At 45.7% G+C, this 22,611-nt stretch overlaps 1 protein-coding gene across 2 annotated transcripts in view; it reads left to right on the plus strand.

Moving 5' to 3' along the window:
• LOC142837624 (protein FAM169B-like) overlaps positions 1 to 22,611 on the plus strand; it is a 92,710-nt gene that overhangs the window by 49,983 nt on the left and 20,116 nt on the right. For both annotated transcript variants that reach the window (XM_075952809.1, XM_075952808.1), the window contains exons 6-8: positions 13,967 to 14,149; positions 15,467 to 15,598; positions 21,751 to 21,854. In XM_075952809.1, the coding sequence (XP_075808924.1) occupies positions 13,967 to 14,149; positions 15,467 to 15,598; positions 21,751 to 21,854 (419 nt within the window). The remainder of the gene's footprint in view (positions 1 to 13,966; positions 14,150 to 15,466; positions 15,599 to 21,750; positions 21,855 to 22,611) is intronic.

Genomic DNA, 22,611 nt, shown 5'->3' on the forward strand with positions numbered 1-22,611 from the left:
GGTGGCAAGCAGGCTGCCAATATCAGCCTGTTCCTCACCACCCTCTCTTCTCCAGTTCTGCCTCTTTCCACAGCACATGGACCTTTCTGCTTCTCTTTCTCTCCCGTTTCTCCACCACACAATGGCATCCACTCACTGTGGATGTCTTCCCCACAGCCCAGGTCTTGAGGACCCAGGCTGCCTGTGGGTGGCTTCCACCCACTTGAGTGGAATTAGTATGATAATATTAAGGTGTCCTTGAGTTTTATTGAATTGTTGTGCCTGTTTGTCAGAGAAATTAGCTTATACTTTTCTTCTTTTGTCATGTCCTTTTCTTGTTTTGGCATTAGGTCAGTGGAGTGGTTTTAATCTTCCTGTTTTTCTGACCCTTTAATACAAGTTGCTCATGGTGTGGTAACCCCCATAAAATTATTTTCACTGCTGCTTCATAACTGTAATTTTGCTACTTTTATGAATTGTAATGTAACTATCTGATATGCAGGATGTCTGTGAAAGTGTCATCCACCCCCCCCCCCATTCCGCCCCAGACCCACAGGTTGAGAACCACTCCCTTAGGGGAATGCTGGCTTTTACAGAAATAGTTTGGTTGTATTTCTTTCCTTTATCTTTTTTTAAAAAAAGATTTATTTTATGCATATGAGTGTTTGCCTACACAAATATAAATGCATGCATGCCTGCTGCACATGGAAGTCAGAAGATGGCATCTGACCTGTAGTTATGTAGTTATGGAGTTGAGAGCCAACATGTGGATGCTGGGATCTGAACTGAGATCCTTTGCTGTCCCCCCACCCCCCTTTTTTTCTTTCTCTCTCTCTCTCTCTCTCTCTCTCTCTCTCTCTCCCCCTCCCCCCAGTTTCTCCCCCTCCAACTCCGCGTTTCCTTGGCTGACTTCTCAGTGAGATGCCTGTCAAAAGATGAGCATAGGGTATTGAAATCGCTCACTATCATTATTGATAGTATCTGACCTCTTATGTCTGTTAGTATTTGCATAATGAAATTGGGAGCACTAACTAGTACTATATGTACAATTGCTATAACTTTTTGATGAACTGTTCCCTTTATTACTACGTAGTGGCATTCTTTATTCTTCTAACAAATTTTAGGTTGAACTACAGTTTCATAGGTTTTTGAATGGTCTCATGTGCCCAGGATGGCTTAGAACTCCCACTGTAGCTGAGGGTGACCTTGAACCTCTAGTTCTCCTATTTCCCTAGTGCTGGGATTATAGACACCCATCATGAGGCCTGATCCGTGCAATACTCGGGAGTGAACCCAGTGCCTTGTGCATGCTGGGCAAACATTATAAGCCCACTTAGCTGAATCCTCATCCCTGACGTCTAGTTTTTATCAGATACCAGAATAGCTCTGGCAGCTTGCTTTCCAGTTCTGCTCACTTGATGGATTGTTTTCCATTCGTTGACTCTGTCTGTGGATATTTTTACCAGTGAGTTGTGTTTCTTGGAGACAACAGATGGTTGGATCCTGGTTTTTCATCCAGTCAACCAATCTGTGTCTCTTTTTTGTTGACTTGAGGTCGTTTACATTGAAAGTTATTAATAGGAGTGTTTCTTGATTTCTGTTCTTCGGTTGGTTGGATTATTGTTTTTCCATTCTTCCCTGTTTATATAAAAACTTTGCTGGTTCACTGTGGTGGACATGTTGGATTCCCTCCTAGCTCTCCTTGGTTGATCTATTGCTCTCATGAAGTTTGTTCTTTCTTGTGTTCTTGTGATGGTGAATTTGTTTTCCTCTATTTTTTTTTTTTTTACGATGCTGGACTACCTTGGTGAGGTTTGTCTTGGAATGTCCTTATTATTCTGTCAACTTTTAAAGATAGCTTTGCTGGCATTAGCAATCTTGATTGGCAGTTATTTATTTTCAGTTCTTGAAATGTATCATTCCCGGCTTCTCTGGATTTAAGTATTGCCAACGAGAGACCTGGTATTTTATGGGCATGTCTGCCTTTGTAGGTCAGTTGGCATTCCTCCTGGGGAGCTTTCCATCTGGCTTCCTTGTTTCGGAGTTTAGATGCCATGACTCTCTGACGGGGAGATTTTCTCAGGTCAAGCTTCTTTGGAGTTCTAAATGCCTCTAGTGTCCGGATGTGTGTTTCTCTATGTTTGGGAAATTTTCTGCTATAATTTCATTGAATAGATTCTCCAAGCCTTTAGTGTTTCTGTGAGTTCCTCCTTCTATCTCTGCGTTCTTCCCCTACCCCCAAGACAGGGTTTCTCTATAGTTTTGAAGCCTGACCTGGAACTCCTTCTGTAGACCAGGCTGGCTTTGAACTCGCAGAGATCCGCCTGCCTCTGCCTCCTGAGTGCTGGGATCAAAGGCGTGCGCCACCACCGCCCAGCCTGTCTCTCCATTCTTCAGCGCAGTCCCTTGATCACATCTGAGTTTTTAGATGTTATGGTCATGCCTGTTGGTGGAGTCCTTTAAAAAAAAAACTTTATTTTATCTACTATTGTGGGAAAGGAAGTCCCGCAAGTGCCGTGTTTGTATATGCCATGATGGAAGTATAGAAGTCAAAGGTCAGTAGGTGGAGTCGTTCTGAGGAGGGCCCTGGGGATTTAAGTCAGGTCCTCAGGCTTGTTGGCAAGGGCCTTTTACCATTGAGCCATCTCACCAGCATCATGCTCACCTGTGTGGCTCGTTTTTACTCTATTGGCGTTTGAATGAGGTGCGTGTTCATCTGCTTTGTCCTCCGGTCTTGATCTTTCTTCTGCTTGCTTAAGTCTGTTATTGATACTCTTCACAGTGTGTGTGTGTGTGTGTGTGTGTGTGTGTGTGTGTTCCCCTCCTTCCAGAGACAGAGCTTCTCTGTGTAGCCCTGGCTTTCCTAGAACGCTCTCTGTAGACCAGGCTAGTCTCGAACTCACAGAGAATTCACCTGCCTCTGCCTACCAAGTGCTGGGATTAAAGGCGTGCACCACCATGCCTAGCTTCACTGTGTTTTATTTGATTCATTGAGCTGTTTCTTTTCTAGAATTTCTATCCCCCCACCCCCCTAAATCTTAACTTCTTTATAGAGTTGCCTTTCGTGTTGTGGCTTTTTCATTCACATTGCTGATTTTCTTATGCATTTTACTGCCCTTTTCTAGTATGCGGCTGGCTTTCCTCTCCAGATCCTGGATTCTTTATTTGCTTGTTTGTGTCTTCTTTCTGCAAGGTTACTGATATTCGCCGTGCCATTGGCTCACAGGCTCCTATTTCTGGCGTTGGTGCCTTGTCTGAGCGGTCTTTGGCTTATCTCCATACGGGTAGGCATTTGCCTTGTTTGGGGTTGGGCTGTTTTAAATAAAGCTGCTATAAACACGATCATTTCTTTTTCTTTTTTCCGAAACCTTCAGAAATCTTCACCTGGCTATAGGGATTCCATATTCCATATGCATCTGAAAGTCAGCCAATATGTATAGAATTTTGACTAGTTCCAATGCACAGCATAGACACTTCACAATAGTGTGTTTTAATTTATCCCTCGTTTATACTGAGCTATTACACTATATTTCTTTGTTATGAATCTGTCAATACTGATACATAATTTTTAAAAAGTAATAACACTGATGAAGGTGGTGGCGCACGCCTTTAATCCCAGTACTCAGGAGGCAGAGACAGGCAGATCTCTGTGAGTTTGAGGCCAGCCTGGTCTATATAGTGAGTTCCAGGACAACCAGGGCTACATAGAGATCCCTGCCTCCAAAAAACAAATACCAACCCCTCCAAAAAAAAAAAAAAACCAGTGGTAACAGCTTTCACATGCAGTAAGAAAGGAGTATATGACTTACACATATTTATTCTCTTATTTCCCTCTCTTCTTGCTTTCTTCTCCCTCTGGTTTCTACCCAGTTCTGTTTTCCTTTAGGCTGAACTCCTTCCCTTAGCATTCCGTGTAGTGCAGTTCTGTCGGCAACACGTTCTCATATCTCTGGTAAGTTTAGTCATTTTCAGTTTTAGAATTTCAGGTATTATAGTTCTACATCTTTTTTTTTTTTTTGTTTTTCGACACAGGGTTTCTCTGTGGTTTTGGAGCCTGTCCTGGAACTAGCTCTTGTAGACCAGGTTGGTCTCGAACTCACAGAGATCCGCCTGCCTCTGCCTCCCGAGTGCTGGGATTAAAGGCATGCGCCACCACCGCCCGGCAGTTCTACATCTTTTGTTGAGAGTTTATATCCATTTATTGACTGCACATTTCCTTCATTAACTTTATGAATTAAACCAATTACCTTAATTGAATATATTTGTAAAGCTAATTTAAATCCCTTTTCCCCCTGATAATGCTCTTTTAGGTCAGTTATGTTGAATAACCACTTAGTTCCTAAGTATGGGTCATACTTCCCAATTTATTTGTATGTTTAGTGATTTTTGGCTGCAAACCAGTCATTGGAAATATATTGTGGAGCCTGGAGAGATAGCTCAGTGGTTAAAAGCATGTACTGCTTTTGCAGAGGACCTGAGTTCACCCACATCGTGTGGCTCACAGCCACCTGCTTCCATGGACACCTGCTTCATGTACACATACCCAGACATAGACACACATATGCACATGCACATACACTTGATTTAAAAATTGATATTAGAAAAGAAGTTATATTGTACAAGTTGTCTTTGTGTTTCTTGAAGACCTGTAGTGTTGTTGGTTTTTTTTAATTCTTTGTTCTTTTGGGGGCCTGCTACCCAGCTCTCAAATAAACACTCAGAGTCTTATTCTTGCTTATGAATGTCCAGCCTTAGCTTGGTGTATTTCTTGCTAGCTTTTCTTAATTTATCCTGTCTACCTTTTTTTTAAGAAAAATATTTATTTATTTATTATGTATACAATATTCTGTCTGTGTGTATGCCTGCAGGCCAGAAGAGGGCACCAGACCTCATTACAGATGGTTGTGAGCCACCATGTGGTTGCTGGGAATTGAACTCAGGACCTTTGGAAGAGCAGGCAATGCTCTTAACCTCTGAGCCATCTCTCCAGCCCTCCCGTCTACCTTTTGCCCAGATTTTTGCTCTCCTGCTTCTCCTATTTATTCTCTCTGTCTGGAAGCCCCACCCATTCCTCTCCCACCTAGCTATTGGCCGTTCAGACCTTTATCAGGCCAATCAGATGTTTTAGACAGGCAAAGTAATACAGTTTTACAGAATTCAAACAAATGCAACGTAAAAGAATGCAGCACATCTTTGCATCATTAAACAAATATTCCGCAACATAAAGTAATGTAACACATCTTCAACTAATATTCCACAACACCGTGGGTTCATTCCAGGAGACATTTAACCTGTTGTGATTCCCACTGGAAGTGTCTCCACTGAGCTACGCAGCTGCTGACAGTCGTCTGTGTGGCTTCCTATGGCTGCTGCTTTAGCCCAGGCTTGTTGAGTTCCTCCCTTTGCCTAGTGGGCAAAGATGTGGCTATCCTCCGCCTATGATTTCTTGACTTTGCTACTTTGGAGTACTGTGCTCTGATCCTTCAGGCTGAATATGCCTCGCCTTTAGTTACGGAAAGTACCATAAACCCAGGTCCAGTGGCTCACGCCTGAGTTGTCACCCAGGAGGCTGAGGGAGGATTGCTGAAAGCTTGAGGCCAGCCTGGGCGATTTGGCAGTGCAGTGTCTTAACAAAAAACAAAACAAACTGCTTAAAAGGCCCATGTATGGGAAATAGATTAAAAAAAAAAAGATCTCCTGAGTAAATTGGGAGCATGGGGACCTTGGGACAGGGTTGAAGGGGAGGGTGGAGGCAGGGAAGGGAGCAGAGAAAAATGTAGAGCTCAATAAAAATCAATAAAAAAGTCCCATGTGTTTCTGAAAACCAGGTGTCCAACATGGAGATTTTGGGGGGACCAATGTGACCACATCTCAGACCACAACATCGCTAATGAATGATGCATGGGGTTAGCCACCTGTCAAGGGAGTTCCAAATTTGGTAAGAGTTCCCTGATGGTCTCGGGTCATCGGGTCATAAATGGAGTTTCGGATGCTGACACAGTTGTGAGGTGCTTCTCAGCCTCTCGGTAGCACAGTTTCTCCGCATAAGTTTAGGTCCATGTGCTCAGAACCTCTCAATTTATCCTAGGTGCCCCTGGAAGGTAGATTTTCATTTTGTGAACAAAATAAAACAAACTCGCTCTAGGAGGAGGACCTGGGGCCGGGTTCTCGCAGCTGAAGACTGTGCAGATGGCCCCTGCATGATGGTGATTTAGCTTTGAGTCTGGGAAGATGTGACAATGGCATGTAACGATCATTGGAAACTATACTCTGACCCTTCTTCTCGATGAAGTGATGTATGGTTCATCACATTACGCTTTCACCATGTTGGTCAGAAACAACAAGCTGTAGTACCAATGGGGCCTGTCTGCCTTGAGGGCACCATGCAGCTATCTCTGCAAAGTTATTGTGCTGTTTAGTAGGTTAGGTGCATTGAATATCTCTTCAGTTCTCTCTCTCTCTCTCTCTCTCTCTCTCTCTCTCTCTCTCTCTCTCTCTCTCTCTCTCTTACACACACACACACACACACACTTTTTAAAATATAATTTAAAATATGAACAGAAAAAGTTCTGGGCTTTATAGAACTGCCCATTTTAACCCTTGTATAGCTTACAGTCAAAATGAACTAAGGCGTAATTCCCAATTGACCTCACCTGCCCCCACTCTGCATTGCTCTTCTAGAGTTAACTCCAACTCCATCCCTGTCACTCATGTCCTGGCAACCTCTGGTTATTTTCGCACCATGGTAGTTTTTGAGTCTTGTCTTTCTAAGAAGACCGTGGCAGTGGAACTGAGCATCTTTTAGCATTTGGAGACCGAGTTCTTCCATTCAGCTTCACGCCGTTGAGCATCGCTCTTTTGGGACGTGTGTTTCATAGACTGCATCTCTATTGCTAAGGAGCATATTCAGTTTTCAGACAAGCGAGTGCCTTCGTGTAGAGCGGATTGGACATCTTCAGGTGGACTTCTCACAGGCAGTGGTTCGCCGATAGGCTGGTTTGCATCTCTCAGTCGGTTCGATGGTTCTGTAATTGGGTTTCTTACAACATAGTGACACTGGTCATTTCAGTACTTCATGCTGGAGCTTCCCCTGAATAATAAAAATTAGTGGGTCTACTTTTAGTTTCAAACCACCAGTCCGTAAGACTGTTAGCATTCAAGGGAGGAGAACACCACACCGGGAGTGGAGCATAGATTTAAGACAGAGCTTGTATTATACACATGCATAAAAATCTATAAAGAGTAAACTTGCATTCCAGATTTCTAAAATCCCAGCAACAATGAAAACCATGAAACAAGAATGGCAACTACAAATATTAAATGCGGTGATTAGGAACTTGGACAAGCATGTGACCTGTGATAGCCATGAAACTGGCCTTGCCTTAGCCCTGTTTGTGCCTGAGGTCTCCTACACATTCAGGATCACAGTCACCTCCTGCACTGTTGCCCTGTGAAGCAACAGTACCTTGTGCCATCTTCTGGACTTCTGGGGCCATCACTTGTTTTTGTTTTTTTTTGAATAAAGTTTTATTGGTACACAGCCGTACTCTGGTGACTTCTTTGCACTGTAACTGCAGAGTCCAGGAGTTACAATGGTAACCTGATTTCCCAAAGGCTAAAGTATTTTCTATGTCATTCTTACAAAACATTTCATTGACCTCTGTTCTAGAGATTACATGATAAACATTTTCTATGAAAACAATACAATTTAGTTAAAATTGTGTTCGTGGAATTCAGGAGCATTTAGAGGGTTGGCTACTATCTTAATAGTTGTTTAACTGCCCTGGGCTCCAAGGCTTCTGTCTTAATCTTGTAGAGTGTCCCTAGGACAGACCCAATAGCATGATTATAACTCAAAGATTGTACTGCACTTAGTAAAAAGCCAGCCTGCTTAGCCATTGGATCTCTGGCTCAATCAATCTAGATCAATGGTTTAGTCATTGGATCCCCAGTGTCTTCATCACCTGCTCACTTGCAGGCTCTTTGATTGGCAATTGTGCCCACGTGATCTAAATTTGGGTTTTCCCAGCCATCCCTCCTCATGTTCCACAGAGCAGCAGCTATCCTCAGTGTATTTCCTCCCTGGGTTTTCAGGACAAGATTTTGTGGATGATTGATACCCACCCAGTTGGCTGCCACCAACTCTACAGTTGGCTACTCTCTGTCTGTCAGTCCACACCAGAACTCTCTCTGCCCCATCTTGATTCTCAGAAACAGCTGGGCAGAATGGGCATGGCCTTTGTCTCTCTACTTACCTTTTTAATCTTCCTTGGAGCCAAGCCTCTTGTCTAAAGTAGATGCAGTGTTTTCTGTTCCTTTCTGGGTGCTGGCTCCTGTTTTTTCCTGCTGTGTCACCTGTGAATTCTGATTCAGCCATTCCAAGAAGTCACACATCTTTCTTTAAGTGAGCCCATTTCTCATGGTTGCCGTTGGACATTATTGTTGCAGCCAGCCTGTAGGCTCCATGTTGGGTCCGTGGCATTTGGATGTTATTGTTGCAGCCAGCCTGTTGGCTCCATGTTGGGTCCTCTTTGGTCTCAGGGCTGCCCATGCTCTTGGAAGGGAAGAGCTCTGTTTGTATGCGTTGCTGTACCGTGTCTATGTCATTGCACCACAGGTACCCAACTGGTCATGTGGTACACAGGAAGTTGGTGCCTGTATGATCCAGCCATCTTTGGTGACCTAAGCTAACTTTGTCTATCCTGTTGATGTGTTAACATTCATTGTATATTTTGAAGCATAATTGGTAAAACTCAGTCCGAAATGGTGATCCTGCCTCCAGGAAACCTCTGAATGAGACTGTGCCTGAGAGCTGTCTCCTCCCCTCTTATAATCCTTTCTAGTTCTGGGATTAAAGGTGTGCATCACTATTCCCTGGTTTCCATGGCAAGCTAGCGTGGCGACTGGGATTGAAGGTGTGTGCATTGCTGCCTGGTCTGTAAGGCTGGCAAGTGTGGCTGTTTTATTTTTCTGATTCTTAGGGAAGTTTTATTTATTAAAACACAAGTGAAATGTCACTACATTTTTTTTTGATATTCAAATAGTTTACCCAGATTTCCCCCCTGTTCTTGACTGTCTTCTTCTTTTTAATTCCTGGAATGTTACACTGCACATAATTTTGGGAAATGCTCTTTCCTTTTCTTGCAGGGAGGTTTGCAAGTTTGGTAGAATGTATTGCTAAAATCACCTGAGCCTGGTGTGTTAGGTGTGGGAGGATTTTTAAGCCATGGAAGGAATGAGGCTGAGGATGGCTATTGTTCTGTGGAACATTAATCAATGATTTCTGATCCTGTCACTTACCATAATGTAACATAGATAGACTGGGCAAGACTATGGTTGGCTTCCTCCATTGGTCTTTCTATCCTAATATATGGTTATGGTTTGGGGGAGGTGGAGCAGCCTATTGTCACGTGTTGGAGCCTATGGTGTATGATGTCAACACCAGGATTGGTGATAAAACTGCTCTGTGTTTGGATTGATGATAATATTGTTCCCTTCCTGAGTTAAGGCGTGGGTTATTTTGGCTCACCCATTCAAGATCATCTGGCTCCACCGCTTTAGCCAGCCATGAAGCCAACTGTGAGGGTGAAGAAGGGATAGTGGTCAGAGTGTAGCATCGTGTGCTGATGAGCGTGACAGCCTGAAAGTAGAACGAGAGAGATAGGAAGAGCCCGGAGACAAGATAGAGCCTTCCAGAGGACCTGTTCCATGACCTCCTCACTCCATTCAAATCCCACCTCCTGATATTTTATTCTTAAAGATGTTTGACGAATGTGTCTATGTGTGCATACATGGGCATGGGCCGGAGGGATGTACTTGATCGTGTGCCACAGTGGGGGTGTAGATGTCTGCCCCTATTAGTTCATTGTACCTTTTTACACTGACACGTAGTTTTACATATTTAGGAGGTGCAGTATGATGATTTGAGAAGTGTATGCATGCATTATGATCCAGTCTGGGTTAATCTGCCACTCTGTGTTGGGAGCCATCAAGCTTCTCTTACAGAATATATCATAGATAGCTGTAAACTGAGTTGCCTTGTTGCACATGCTTGCACTGTGTCTTATAAGATACACTTTACTGCAGTATATAGCCTATAAAATTTGCTGACAATAAGGGTAGACTTCAGGGATTCGGAGATTGCCTACCAAAAGTGTAGAATTCAGGGACTGTAGTGACTTTAATGGTAATGATGACCAAAACCCCGCGTTGGAACATTCCGGTCACCACAGTGGACGGTGTCTGCTGCCATTTGTCTCCATCCTAGCCCTAGGCAATAGCTGAGTTGCCTCCTCCTCTGCCAATTAGCATGGACCAGGTGCTGTATCAGTCAGCTTTCACTTAGGGAAGTGTCTTGGAGCTACTACAGACCATGGCTTGCGTACGCTCTCTGTGTCTCTTTCCCGTCACGTGACTCTGCCTTGTGAATAGGCTGTACTTCACTTGTGAACCTACCAGTTGATGGATTGTTTCCAGGTCTTACTACTATGAATAGGGCAGCTATAAACATTCTTTTACTTGTTTGCATGAGAGTGTTTTCCTTCCTTTTGGGTAGGCTCCTAGGAGTACAATTGCTGGGTCATTTGGCAAGATCATGTCTGTCTTTTAAAGGAACTGCCAAGTGGCTGCGCAGCCTGGCTGCACCATTGTGCACGCACTTCCATTGACCACATGTGAGGGCTCCGATGTCTGCATGTCCCTGTCGTCACTGACTCTCCCTTGATCTTCTGGTTATAGCCCAGAGTGGCCTTTTGCTGTGGTTTTTAACTTCCATTTCCCTAATTGTGAGTGACGTTAGCTGGTTTTCGTCAGTAGTCATGCGAATGTCTTCTTTAAAGAAAGGTCTGTTCAAGCCCTCTGCGCAATTTTAATGAGGATATTTGATTCATTTTTATTGGATTGTAAGAGCTCTTTATTCTGGTTCTCAGTAAGCCTTCTTATGGGAAGTGTGATTTGTAAACATTCTGTTGACAGTCGATGGCTTGGCCTTTGGTTTTCCTTAATAAAGTCTTTTGAAGAAAAAAGTCTAAAAATTCTGATGAAGTCCACGTTGCCAGCCAGCTTTGCCTTTGTTGCTGAATCTACGAGCTCCTCATTAACTCAAAGTTGTTAAGACATTTTTCTATTTTCTGTGCTAAGAGCTTTATTAGGTTATCTCATATCCTTTTGTCTGTTTTTTTTAGCTTGTTTTTCTAAATGATATGAAACAAGAGTGTAGTTTTTTTTTTTAACTCTTTGTGGGGCCACGCAGCTCCCAAACAAATACATGGAGATTTATTCTTACTTATGCATGCCCAACCTCAGCTTGGCTTGTTTTTAGCCAGCTTTTTTTTTAAAACTTAAATTATCCTGTTTCTCTTTAACTATGTTTTGACTCTGAGCTTTTTTTTTTTTAACCTTTTTTTTATTCTATGTCTTTCTTCCCTTCTTATTCCATTGCTGGTTATATAGCTGGCTGGCTGGCCCCTGGCATCTTCCTCACATTCTCCTTTTCTTGCTCCTAGTTCTTTCTGTTCTTCTCCCTCTCTAGCCCAGATTTCTCCTCCTATTTATTCTCTCTGCCTGCCAGCCCCGGCTCTCCTTCCTCCTGCCTAGCTATTGACCATTCAGCTCTTTGTTAGGCCAATCAGGTGTTTTAGGCAGGCAAAGTAATGCAGCATCACAGAGTTAAACAAATGCAACAGAAAAGAATGCTACACATCTTTGCATTATTAGATATTCCACAGCATAAACGAATGTAACACATCTTGAACTAATATTCCACAACAAAAGAGTCTAACTCGAATTAAAAACAAACAGAAAAAAAACCAGCTAACATACTTTAAAAGTAACCCTCCTTTTCGGAGGACTCAACACAGGCTTAGCAGGCTGATCGTCTTCAGCCTCTAGTACATTAAAAGGGAGAAGCTATATTTTAGAGCAGGTTTAGATTTACAGAAACATATTGAGGCAAAGGTGCAGTTTTCCTGGCGTAATTTTCCCGTTTCCTCTGTGTTCTAGTTTTTCTTCCCTCTCTGTGGTAAATCCCATGATCAAGAGTGACTTAGGGAAGAAAGGGTTTATTTCCTGTTATACTTCCAGGTAAATTAGGGAACTCAAGGCAGGAACTGGGGCAGAGGCCATGGCGGGGTGCTGCTTACTGGCTTGCCTCCCATGGCCTGCTCAGCCTGCTCTCTTATGGTACTCAGATCTCCTCTGTAGGTGGAGCACCGCCCGTAGTGGGCTAGGTCCTCCCACAGCAATCATTAACACAAAAATGTCCCAGTGGACATGCTCACAGGTCAGCCTAATTCAGGCAGTTCCTCAACCGAGAGACCCTCTTCCCAGCTGACTCTAGTTTGTGTCAAGTTGACAGAAGGGAACCAACATGGTATGATTAGTACATTGCATCTATGTGGTCCATGAATCAACACAGATGCATTCCTGAGTTTGTGTGGGCCATCACAAAGGACACAACCCTCAGATACAAGCAACAGGTTGTATCCTTGGTTAGCATGTCGCCTCCTCCTCACTGTGTATCTCTGCTGTATTCCTCTTGGTCCATATTTCTTCTTATATGGACAGCAACCATGCTGGATGAGGGTGAAGCCTAATAGCCTCAGATTAATCCCATTCTATGTTTTGATAGCATCCTATCTAAATACAGACATGTTCTGAAGGGTTTGGACTTAAGCACGTGAATGCTAGGGAGACTGAGGTCAGCCTGGAGATGACATTATTGTTAGTCAATGGCCTTGGTGTACCTGTGGGCTCATCCTTAGTGTTGATGCTCTGTGTATCTAGACCAGCATCCGATGCTCTGTGTTATATAGGGCGGTCTGTCCTGAGTCTCCCACGCTCCATCAGCTCATCTACCTCCATCCAGCAGCCAGCATCTTTCCAGCACCTCTGCAGATTGGCTTTTTCAGCATGCCAGGGACCTGTAATCAGAGTTGACCTGTTCATGGGGGCGTCTTCTTCCACTAATAATGTGCTGCTCGCTCGTAGCACGCCTCGTGCGTCAAATCATTCCACTGCTATGTGAGGCCAAAAGTATTCCCTCCCCCAAAGAATTGTCTTAGCGCTGTGTTGATTAACATAGAAGCATTGATTTCTGGGCCTGGTAAGATGGCTCAGGGGGTGAAAGCGCTTGCTGCCTGCCGAGCCTGGCAACCTGAGTTCTAGCTCCATAACTCACATGGTAGAAGGCAAAAAACCGGACTTCTGCAAATTGCCCTTTGACCTGCTCACCTGCTATCACACACACAATTTTTCACTGCATTGCATATCTTGTAATTTAGTCCATCTAATTAAATCTGAATCTTCCTTTTTCAGGCTCGGGAAGTTATTCGTTTTCTGAATCTTGACAGGAACAGGGTTCACCTCGCTCAATAGGAGCGGGGATGACAGCCATGTGAATGCTGACGTTGGTTACAGGACAGATGTTCAAGGTGGAAATGGAGAGGGCACAACATCTGGCCTCTCCAGCAGCAGCGGCAGCAGCGGTTCATGCGTGGGGCTTATGTGTTTGGAGGGCATGCATTTCACCAGAACTGGTCACCATAAGCCTTTATTGAAGTCACGGACACAAGCCCTTACTTAGTGACGGATCCAGTTGGCTTCTTCCTGCACTGTGGACTGGCCTCTCCATGAGGGGAGAACTTGGATGTTGCTTCAGTAAACTGTCTTGGTTCCAAGGGCCTCGGTGAGGGGAGAGGTCTGGTGGGGTCCACAAGGCTTTGGCGATGCTTGGTCTCCCAGGCTCCATTTTCATTTCCATGACCCAATCCATTTTCTGTGCTTGCGAAAAATTAGGTGGGCCTTTGAGAAAAACACATGGGTCCATCAGAGAACTGGTCTTCTGGAGTGACCTGGTTTCTTATTATTGTTTGTGAAGTTAATTCTGCTCCCAGGTAGTACCAGTGTCCCTGGCTGGACCCCTGAGATCTGGGGGAGTCAGCATGCAGCGGGGCGGGGGGCACAGCACATATCTCTTGCTTTCCTGCAGGCAGCCTCTGTGGTGACGGCACCAGTGCATGCTACCTGCTGCCTGTCCTTGACACCGTGTTTGTGCGGAGGAAGAACCGCGGCCAAGGCCTGGGGACAGTCATGCTGAGGGACTTCTGTGACACCTTTCAAGAAGATGAAGCCCTGGGTATCAGTTGCCCAATTTCTCCTGCAATGTACAAAGGTAAGCCCCACCCCGGGTCCTGAGTGAGCCTTTGGGTGCCAGCTGACCGCTAACACACGCGCCCTGTGGCGACGGAAGGGGAGGAGTCTCGGAGCTTCTGGGGAGATGCAGCTGTGACTGATTGCTCTTTCAGCTTCAGCAGAACCAGGGCCCCTGTTGGATTGCAAAGGGGACTTCTCTGAGCTTGAGAAGCGATTACATTTGAAAATGCTGTTGGTCCCTGACTCACCATGGTGCTGCTTAGGATTTTTTTCATTTTATATGAGTGCGAATGCAATACACACTCAGTAGAAATCCCACAACACATGAGGCTCAGCTGTCTCGACTGGTTTTCCATATGTGCTGGAATCCTGAAGAAGTATGCTGTAATGCTGATGGAGGAGTGATCTTGCCAGTGAGAGCAGGCAGGTCGAGAGGGCAAGCTTCCTTCTTCCATGTCCGTTATATAGGCTGCCAGCAGAAGGCCTGGCCCAGAGTCAAGGTGGATCTATTGTCTCACCACAGAGATCTGGATTAGAAGGGGGTTTTCCCGTTTCAAATGATTTAATTAGGAAAAAAATCCCTCACAGGTGCATCCACCCATTTTTAGTTAATTCCAGATGTATTCAGTTGATAGCCAAGCATAGGCATCTCAGGCACCCGTATAAGAAGGAGGCCCTAGGGATACACACAGACATGACCATGTAAGGACACTGAGAAGACACACAGGAAGGTCGGGGAGAGGCCTCGGAACAACCCCAGCCCCAGGTACCCTGCCTCCAGAGCCTTGAGAAATCAGCTTGTGTTGCCATGGTACTGGCAGCCCATCACATCTGAGGGGTCTGATTCCAGAATTGAAACCGACTATGGCTTGAAAGCATTAAAAAGTGGTGCTTGTACTGGACAAGTACGGATCTGCCCATTGACCTCATCCCCTAAGTACCACAGTCTGGTGGCTCTCGGTGTGGCGTCTCCACAGCATCAGCTACTAAAAGACATCCTGATGATGAAGCGTGCACAGGAAGATGTGTTATTGCCCATGCAAGCACCACACCTGACGTTTTATGTAAATACAGCATCCTTGGATTTGGTGCCTTCAGAGGTCTTCACTACCTTTGGATACCCAGGGATGGCTATTTCATAGTTGCAACCCTGGAGCGCAGTGCATGATGGTTGGAAGTGGGGGTGGGAGATGAACAGGATGATTCTGTACCCATGGAAAGTTGGTGGAAGGGGTTTGGGTACAGCAGGGTCAGGACAGTGAGGGGTAGGGTAGCTGCCGAAGGGCTGGAAGGGTGGGCCAGAGTCAGGCTCATGCCTTGCCTCTCTTCCTCCCAGTCCTCAGGCGGTTCCTGTCCATCCAACCAGGCGAGAGAGGGCGCTTGTGGGAGGTGGAGCCCCCAGGGGCCTGGGGCCAGCGCGCCAACATCTGGCTCAAGGTTTGTCTTCGGGAGCCGCGACCTCAAGATGGTGAGTGGGATGGACATCTGCTTTAGCACCCGTAGCTGCTGCACATGGGGACAGCTTCTCTTCCACGGACTGAGTCTGATTCATGCAGATGTTGCTGTCTTGAGTATGTAGCCAAACAAAAGAGGGACAGAGACCCAGCTGGGCATCTCTTCTGTGTTAATCACCCATGACCTTCTCATCTGCACGACTCCAAAAGATCTTCCTCAACTCTGGAACTGGAAGCTCTCTCATGGCCCCCACTTTTCCAATTAGACTGGATAGACCCCTACAAAGACCAACTACTAGATAGACCACTACGAAGACCGCTACTAGATAAGCATCTACAAAGACCAACTACTAGGTAGTGATAAGGTTTTGAATCCCCGTTAATGGAAATCTGCTGCCACTGATGTATTAAGCTAATTAAACCAAATTATTAAATCCAGGTTTAATGAACAGAACAAAGCAACTCTGGGTGACCCTCAGGAGGGCAGAAGAGGAATCACGTGGCAAAGATGGCTACCAAGTCTTAAGTAGCCTATAGGTGTGGTCTTGAGCAGCTCCAAGGAGGGGCTGAGTTTTGGCAGACTTTCTCAGGGGCGGAGTTTGAAGAGAGCAGCTCTTGGGGAGGGGCCCCCTCTTGGTGCACTGAGGGTGGGGTTTGGAATGGGAGGAGTGAGACCTGAGTGTGGAATGGGGCCCCAAACTAGAGACCCCAAACATTCTTTTTGGGTATATATGGATGCCAGGAGGGCTTCCACCCAAACAGATAGACCACTGCATAGATCAACTGTTAGGGAAACCACCATGAAGACCGCTAGACCATGAACATCTACAAAGGTCATCTTCTGTTCCTCTGTGTTATTTTGAGGGAGTAACGTGCAGAGGGCTGAGAATTCCAAAGATTGACTAGGGTTTGATGTGATAGCCTGATCCGTCCCTGTGTGCAGGCCGTGGCCGTGGCGCTGCCTAGTGCTGTGTAAATCACTCTATGGACATGCATGTGTGGTACACGTTTGTAAGGTGTGTGCATATACACGCGGAGGCCAGGGGTTAATATTGGGTGCCTTCCTCTGTCATTGTCCATTTTAAAGTTTGAGACAAGGTCTCTCGGTGAGTCTGGTACTCACAGCTAGACCGACTGGCCAGTGAGCTGCAGGGGCATTCTCCCCCTCCTGTCTTTGTGCTGGACTTACAGAGTAAGTCATGCCTGACTTTTACATGGGTGCTGAGGATTCGAACTCAGATCCCCATGCTTACACAGCGCACACTTTGCTGACTGAGCCATCTCATGTTAGTCCCATATCAGCTCATTATTATTATTATTATTATTTACTTTTTTGTGTGGATTTCATCCACGTACACAATGCCTTACGATGAAATCCATCCTTCCTAACTTCACATTCCCTTTTTAAAATCATTTAAGAATTTTTATATTTCACTGCATCCAGTCAGTGCTTCCTGTATGTCATTGGGTGTGGGGTGGACCGCTAGGGCATGGGTATCTACAAGTGGCCACAAAGATAGCTGTCCTTCCCCAGCCAACTAACCTCCAGCGGCTTCTCGGCTACAGCTGGGGCCTGGTCAGCTCCTCCTTCATCTGTGCTGGTTTTGGCTAGCTTGATCTGGTACAATTCAGTTGCTGTGAGTTTATAAGGCAGTGGCCATCTATATCCTTCTTAAAGGCAGCTTGCTATGATGCCCTACGGACTTACTGTTTATCTCCTGTTGACCCCGCTGTCCTAAGTTCCCGTGGGTTCCAGACAGTGCCCCGGCTTGTCAGTGAGGTTCGGATAGAGGAATCTTCTGGGGAGCAAGGGAGGGGATTGATGGCAGCTTCCCCAAGGGAGGCAGGACACTCAGATGACCAGAGCAGCATGTGAACATGCTTGTTCTGGGATTTACAGGCGGCTTTCTGACTTCCACAGGGGAGGGAAGATTTCATATTACAGGTTCCATGGAAGGGTCAGGGTGGGGGGCTTAGGTGCTGGGGCATTCCAGCCACAGGTGCCACTTGTACCCGGGAGATACGCTTCCAGCAGTTTAAATGCACTGTTCTAAGTTAAAGCAGTGCCTTTCCCCCTTTCTGTGACGTGGGCACCCGTCACATTCATGGGGATGTTTCTGCAGAAGCGGGTGTCTCATTAGGGGCCGACAGGCCGGAGGTGTAGGCTGCCTTTCTACCTGGGCGACTGCCTCAACTCAGCTGCTGACAGGCGAGAGCCTGGGACCTTATTGATGGGAATAGTGATAGGTCTTGCCTTAATGGCTCCCCTCAGCTGCAAGGCTTAATGGGTCCTTACAGATATTAATGAGGTGAAGGAGTGCCAGGGAAGGAGGCTGGCAGGCCTGTGACTGTGACCTTAATGAGCCAGTTAAGCGACTTGCCCTGTGGCATTGTGTTGGGAGGGAAGGGAAGCCAGCCTGCGCCTCTGGGCATGGGGCTGGCCATCCCTCCCGCACAGGGTTTTTAGCTTCACAAATGAGGGTCCAGTTTCGCTGCTGTTCCTTGGCTGAGAGTGGAAACCGCAGATGCGCATCGGAATGTGGCCAGAGGGGCTGGGCGAAGAGGAGGAAGCTTTGGCTTAGTTGGGGAGATGGCTTCCTGATGAAGAATTCCACCGGGGATTTATTTCAAGAGTGAGGAAGGAGTCTGTGTGGTCTGGTCGGAGGAAGCTGGTCTGGAAATCAGATGCCAAACTGTCACTTTAATCCATTCTGAGAGTCACCAGGTCCCACTTAACAAACAGCCAATGAGAGGACCTTCACAGAGAATGTTCCAGAAGTCCTTTGCAGCAACAAGACTCGTTGTTATAATTAGGCTATAATTAGGTTACTCAAATTCTGTATTTTTTTTTCTTTTGAGGAAAAAAATTAAGGGTCTTTTTATTCTTCAAACCCTGATTTGTTTTCAGTGTCCTCCTCTGGGTTCCCAGGCTGTTATTTTTGACCAGTGGCTTTCAGCCGTCCTAACACTGTGACCCCTTAATCCAGTTCCTCATGTTGTGGTGACCCCCAGCCATAAAATTAGATCATTGCTACGCATGGCTGCAATTCTGCCACTGTTATGAATTGTAATGTAAATATCTGATATTCGGGATATCTGCTATGCGACCCCAAAGGAGTCTTGACCGCAGGTTGAGAACCACAGATTTAAAGGTCCCCTGCCTTTTTGCACATGGTGGGAATGGGCCTATGAGCAGCAGGCGTCCCCAGGATTCGGTGGCTTCTGACTTTGGAGAAGTCCTGAACAGGCACCTTGCAAAGGGAGAGTCATTGGACCCCATGCAAATGCTGGCGGATCTGTGTGTGAAGCACCTTCATTTGTGGGTCTTTTTAAATTTTGCACGACCCTGGCTGTTGATAACATCTGTGACTTGTAATGACCCTGGGAATTTTTAGATTTTTTTTTTCCAGACCCTTTGAGAGAAGAAGTTTGTGGGAAATGCAGTTTTTCCCTGTTCTCAGTTACATGGGAAACCTTTGAAACTTGACCGATAGGATCATAATTCCTTCTGATGTGATCTCCCAGTCAGTCTGCACATGCCTGGAGTCTCTTTCCTGCAGGGGATGAAATTGAATATGTCCACAAGGAAATGTTCTTTTGGAAAAAAAAAACAACAAAGTTACTGGAGGTGGGAAATATTGCATATGGCTCCAAAAATTATTTTTCTTTCTAAAAGTTCACAATTTTCTTTTCCCAGATTAATTTATCATGGATTCCCTTGTCATCCACGGGAAAAGTGATTTTCTTTCACTTACGCTTACATATATATACCTATATATAGGTGTATATATATATGTATTATATATAGAGATGTGAATTGTTTGAGAGGGAAAGTAGGTCTGTTTTCTAAGAGCGAGGGCCAGCAAACTGGAGCCCTAGGCTTGTTTCAGCTTGTTCTCATTAGCCACACAGCACACAATGCAGTAGCAACAACAATTTTCTGGTGATCAGCGTGCCCGGGAGTGTGGAGAGTCAAATTAACCTGCAGAGACCGGTTTTTCTTGAACGTTGCTCTGTGGCAGGTTTTATGGCTCCCTCTAGTGGCCGTTGTTCCACATTGCAGGCCTGAACTGCTGCAGGCGCTCATCATGGATGTACCTGAACGCCTGGCTCCCCAGATTCGTAGCATTCCAACTAGTGTGTTAAAAGAAAACTATGCTTGAGACCCGTATCATGAAAGAGAGCTTATCCCTGACACTGTTTGGATGGCCAGGACCCAGAGGCGGGATAACTCAGAGACCTAGGATAGAACCAAATAACAGGACTGGAAAAAAAAAATCTGCTACACTCATAGAGTAGTGCTAGCCCAACCGTCATCGGAGAGGCGTTAGCCAGCAACTGATAGAAACAGATGCAGAGACGCATAGACAAATATTAGACAGAGCTTGGGGGAAATTCTGTGGAAGCGGGGGTGGGAGGATACCCAGTGGTATCAGGGGCACCACAAGAAAACCCACAGAATCAACTAACCCGGACTCATAGGGGCTCACTGAAACTGAACCAAACACCAGGCAGCCTGCATGAGACTGATCTAAGCACTCTGCATATATGTTACAGATGTGTAGCTTGTCTTTCTTGTGGGACTCCTAATAGTGAGAGTAGGGGCGGTCTCTGACTCTGTTACCTGCTTTTGGGACCCTTTTCTCTTACCTGGTTGCCTCATCCAGGCTTAATAGGAGAAGTGGTGCCTGGTCTCACTGCAACTGGACATACCATGGCTGGCCAATATCTATAGGAGTTCTGCCCTTTTCTGAAGAGAAACAGAGGAAAAGGAGTGAAGGGGGCAGGGTACAAAGAGGGGACTGGGAGGAGAGGAGGGAGGGGAAACCGTGGCTGGGATGTAAAAATGAAAACTAAAAACCTACGGGACATTCATTGGTTAGGAATAAGATACGAGTAAGCATTTGATCTCGCTAGCATGAGTTATCTCATCGCACGTAAGAATATCAGGAATGGGGCTGGAGAGATGGCTCAGTGGTTAAGAGCATTGCCTGCTCTTCCAAAGGTCCTGAGTTCAATTCCCGGCAACCACATGATGGCTCACAACCACCTGTAATGAGGTCTGGTGCCCTCTTCTGGCCTGCAGGCATACATGCAGAAAGAATATTGTATACATAATAAATAAATTAAAAAAAAAGAATATCAGAAATGATGGAAGTCTGAGGATGTGTTCATCTGCTCCATCCACCCAGCCATTGTTTTGTGCTTCTTTCATTTGACAACAGTTCACGGTCCAGGCAGGCACTTTCTCTGGCACTAGAGAGTCAGCGGACAAGGCTGATGAAGGTTCTGCCCTCACTTATAAACTATGAAGTCCCATGGGCAGTTACTCCTGTATGACACAGAAGCTAGACTAGAGAGAGATGAAGTGTACTGAAGGGTCTTCAGATGCTTAGAGTTCAATTGTCGCCAAACCAAATTTTGCTAATTTCTGCAGTTATCTAAGCATTTACAAATATACTTCCATAAGTAACAACCACGTGACCTGTTTATTGTGTAGTCAAAAGGCAACACACGCGTGCCTTCAGCTCAAATACAAGAACTGCATTTATTTTCCCCCACAGAGGACTCCCAAGACCCACACTGATTTCAGGGTGTGGGTCTGTGTATGGGACAGGGAGGTCACCCTTTCCAAATTAGTTCTGACTTAGCAGCGAGTGAGGGCGGAACACTTAGTTAACTGTGAGTAAAGACAGCCGTGAGCAGTGAGGACCTTGGAAAATGCTCGGAGCAACAGATATTCTCTCCCCCTTGCACTGGAAAGCACTTGAGTAGAGCCTCCATTTTGATTCTTTTTTTGAGACAGACTCATGTAGCTCAGGTTGGTTTCAAACTTGCTATGCTGCTGGCCAGGACCTGGAACTTCTGGTCCTTCTGCCTCCTCCTCTTGAATACTGGGATTCCAGGGGTGTACCACCACACAAGGTTTATATGATGCTAGAGGTTGAAGCCTGAGAGCATTGGGCATGCTGAGCACAGTCCTAGGCGGAGTTCCAGTCCCAGCCCCAAGCCATCTGACACTTTGTAGCCCTTGACACTTTGCAGCTGTCCGCAGGGGAGTGCTGAAGTCAAAGTGGGGATCAGGAAGATGGAGTGGGAGCAGTGTATTGGGAGGGGTCCTGAGCGTTGGTGCTAGCCCCGTTGCGTATCCTCTTCTCTTGTTTAGGGACCACAGTGCATCCTAAATGCTCTGAAGAGGACACAAACAGCCCGAGGAAGACTTCTCAGAGTGATGGACGGACACAATTTGATCACGGAGAAAGCCATAAGGTACAGACAGTATCGATGCCTCATTCCACAGCCTTTCTGTCTTCCCAGCGACCACCTTGGTCTTTTTAGTGACTGCCTGGCAGCTCCTTGGACACCTGGGCTATGTGCTCCTCTTTGGCAGTGGGCCATGCTGATGCTGACTAAATGCCAGAAATTTGTCTTGGGATAAAGGGAATGGGGTAAGAAGTCTTTATAGTTAGACTCTTTGTGATCCAGGCTCTCAGCTAGACAAACATAAATGAAGTCAGATGAAAACTAGGAACCTGACCCCCAATATCGTTAGAGAATTAGTGAAAAAAAAAAAAACAAAACTGAATCTGGAATTTGGATACAGACCAGAACAAAAGCAAGGCGAATCTACCTTGCTTATCCCTCCTGCCTCCCCAGTGTGGCTGCTAGAAAGAGGAAGATGGTGTTAGGTCTTTGCATCCTCCAGTCTTGGGGGGAAGGAAGGTTACAGAGTCCTTTTTAGTATCTTGGTGTTCCATATTTGATAAAATTTGGAGATTGCCCTGAAGCCAGCCCCTCTGTGCACCAGATCATGCTATTAAATCCTTAAGAGTCCACTCTCAAACCTAACTCTTGTATATGAGACGCCACGATGCTCATTTTGTTATGCCGATTATTTGGCCATAGAAGATTCTGCAGAGGCATAAGATGTTCCGATAAATCTTGAATCATCCTTGAAAGCTGTACATGGGCAAGCATTGGCACTTGTTGCGTGGCAGAAAGGGGCTCTTGTTTTCTTCAGCTGCTG

This window comes from Microtus pennsylvanicus, chromosome 18, assembly GCF_037038515.1.
Source record: "Microtus pennsylvanicus isolate mMicPen1 chromosome 18, mMicPen1.hap1, whole genome shotgun sequence".
NCBI lineage: Eukaryota > Metazoa > Chordata > Mammalia > Rodentia > Cricetidae > Microtus > Microtus pennsylvanicus.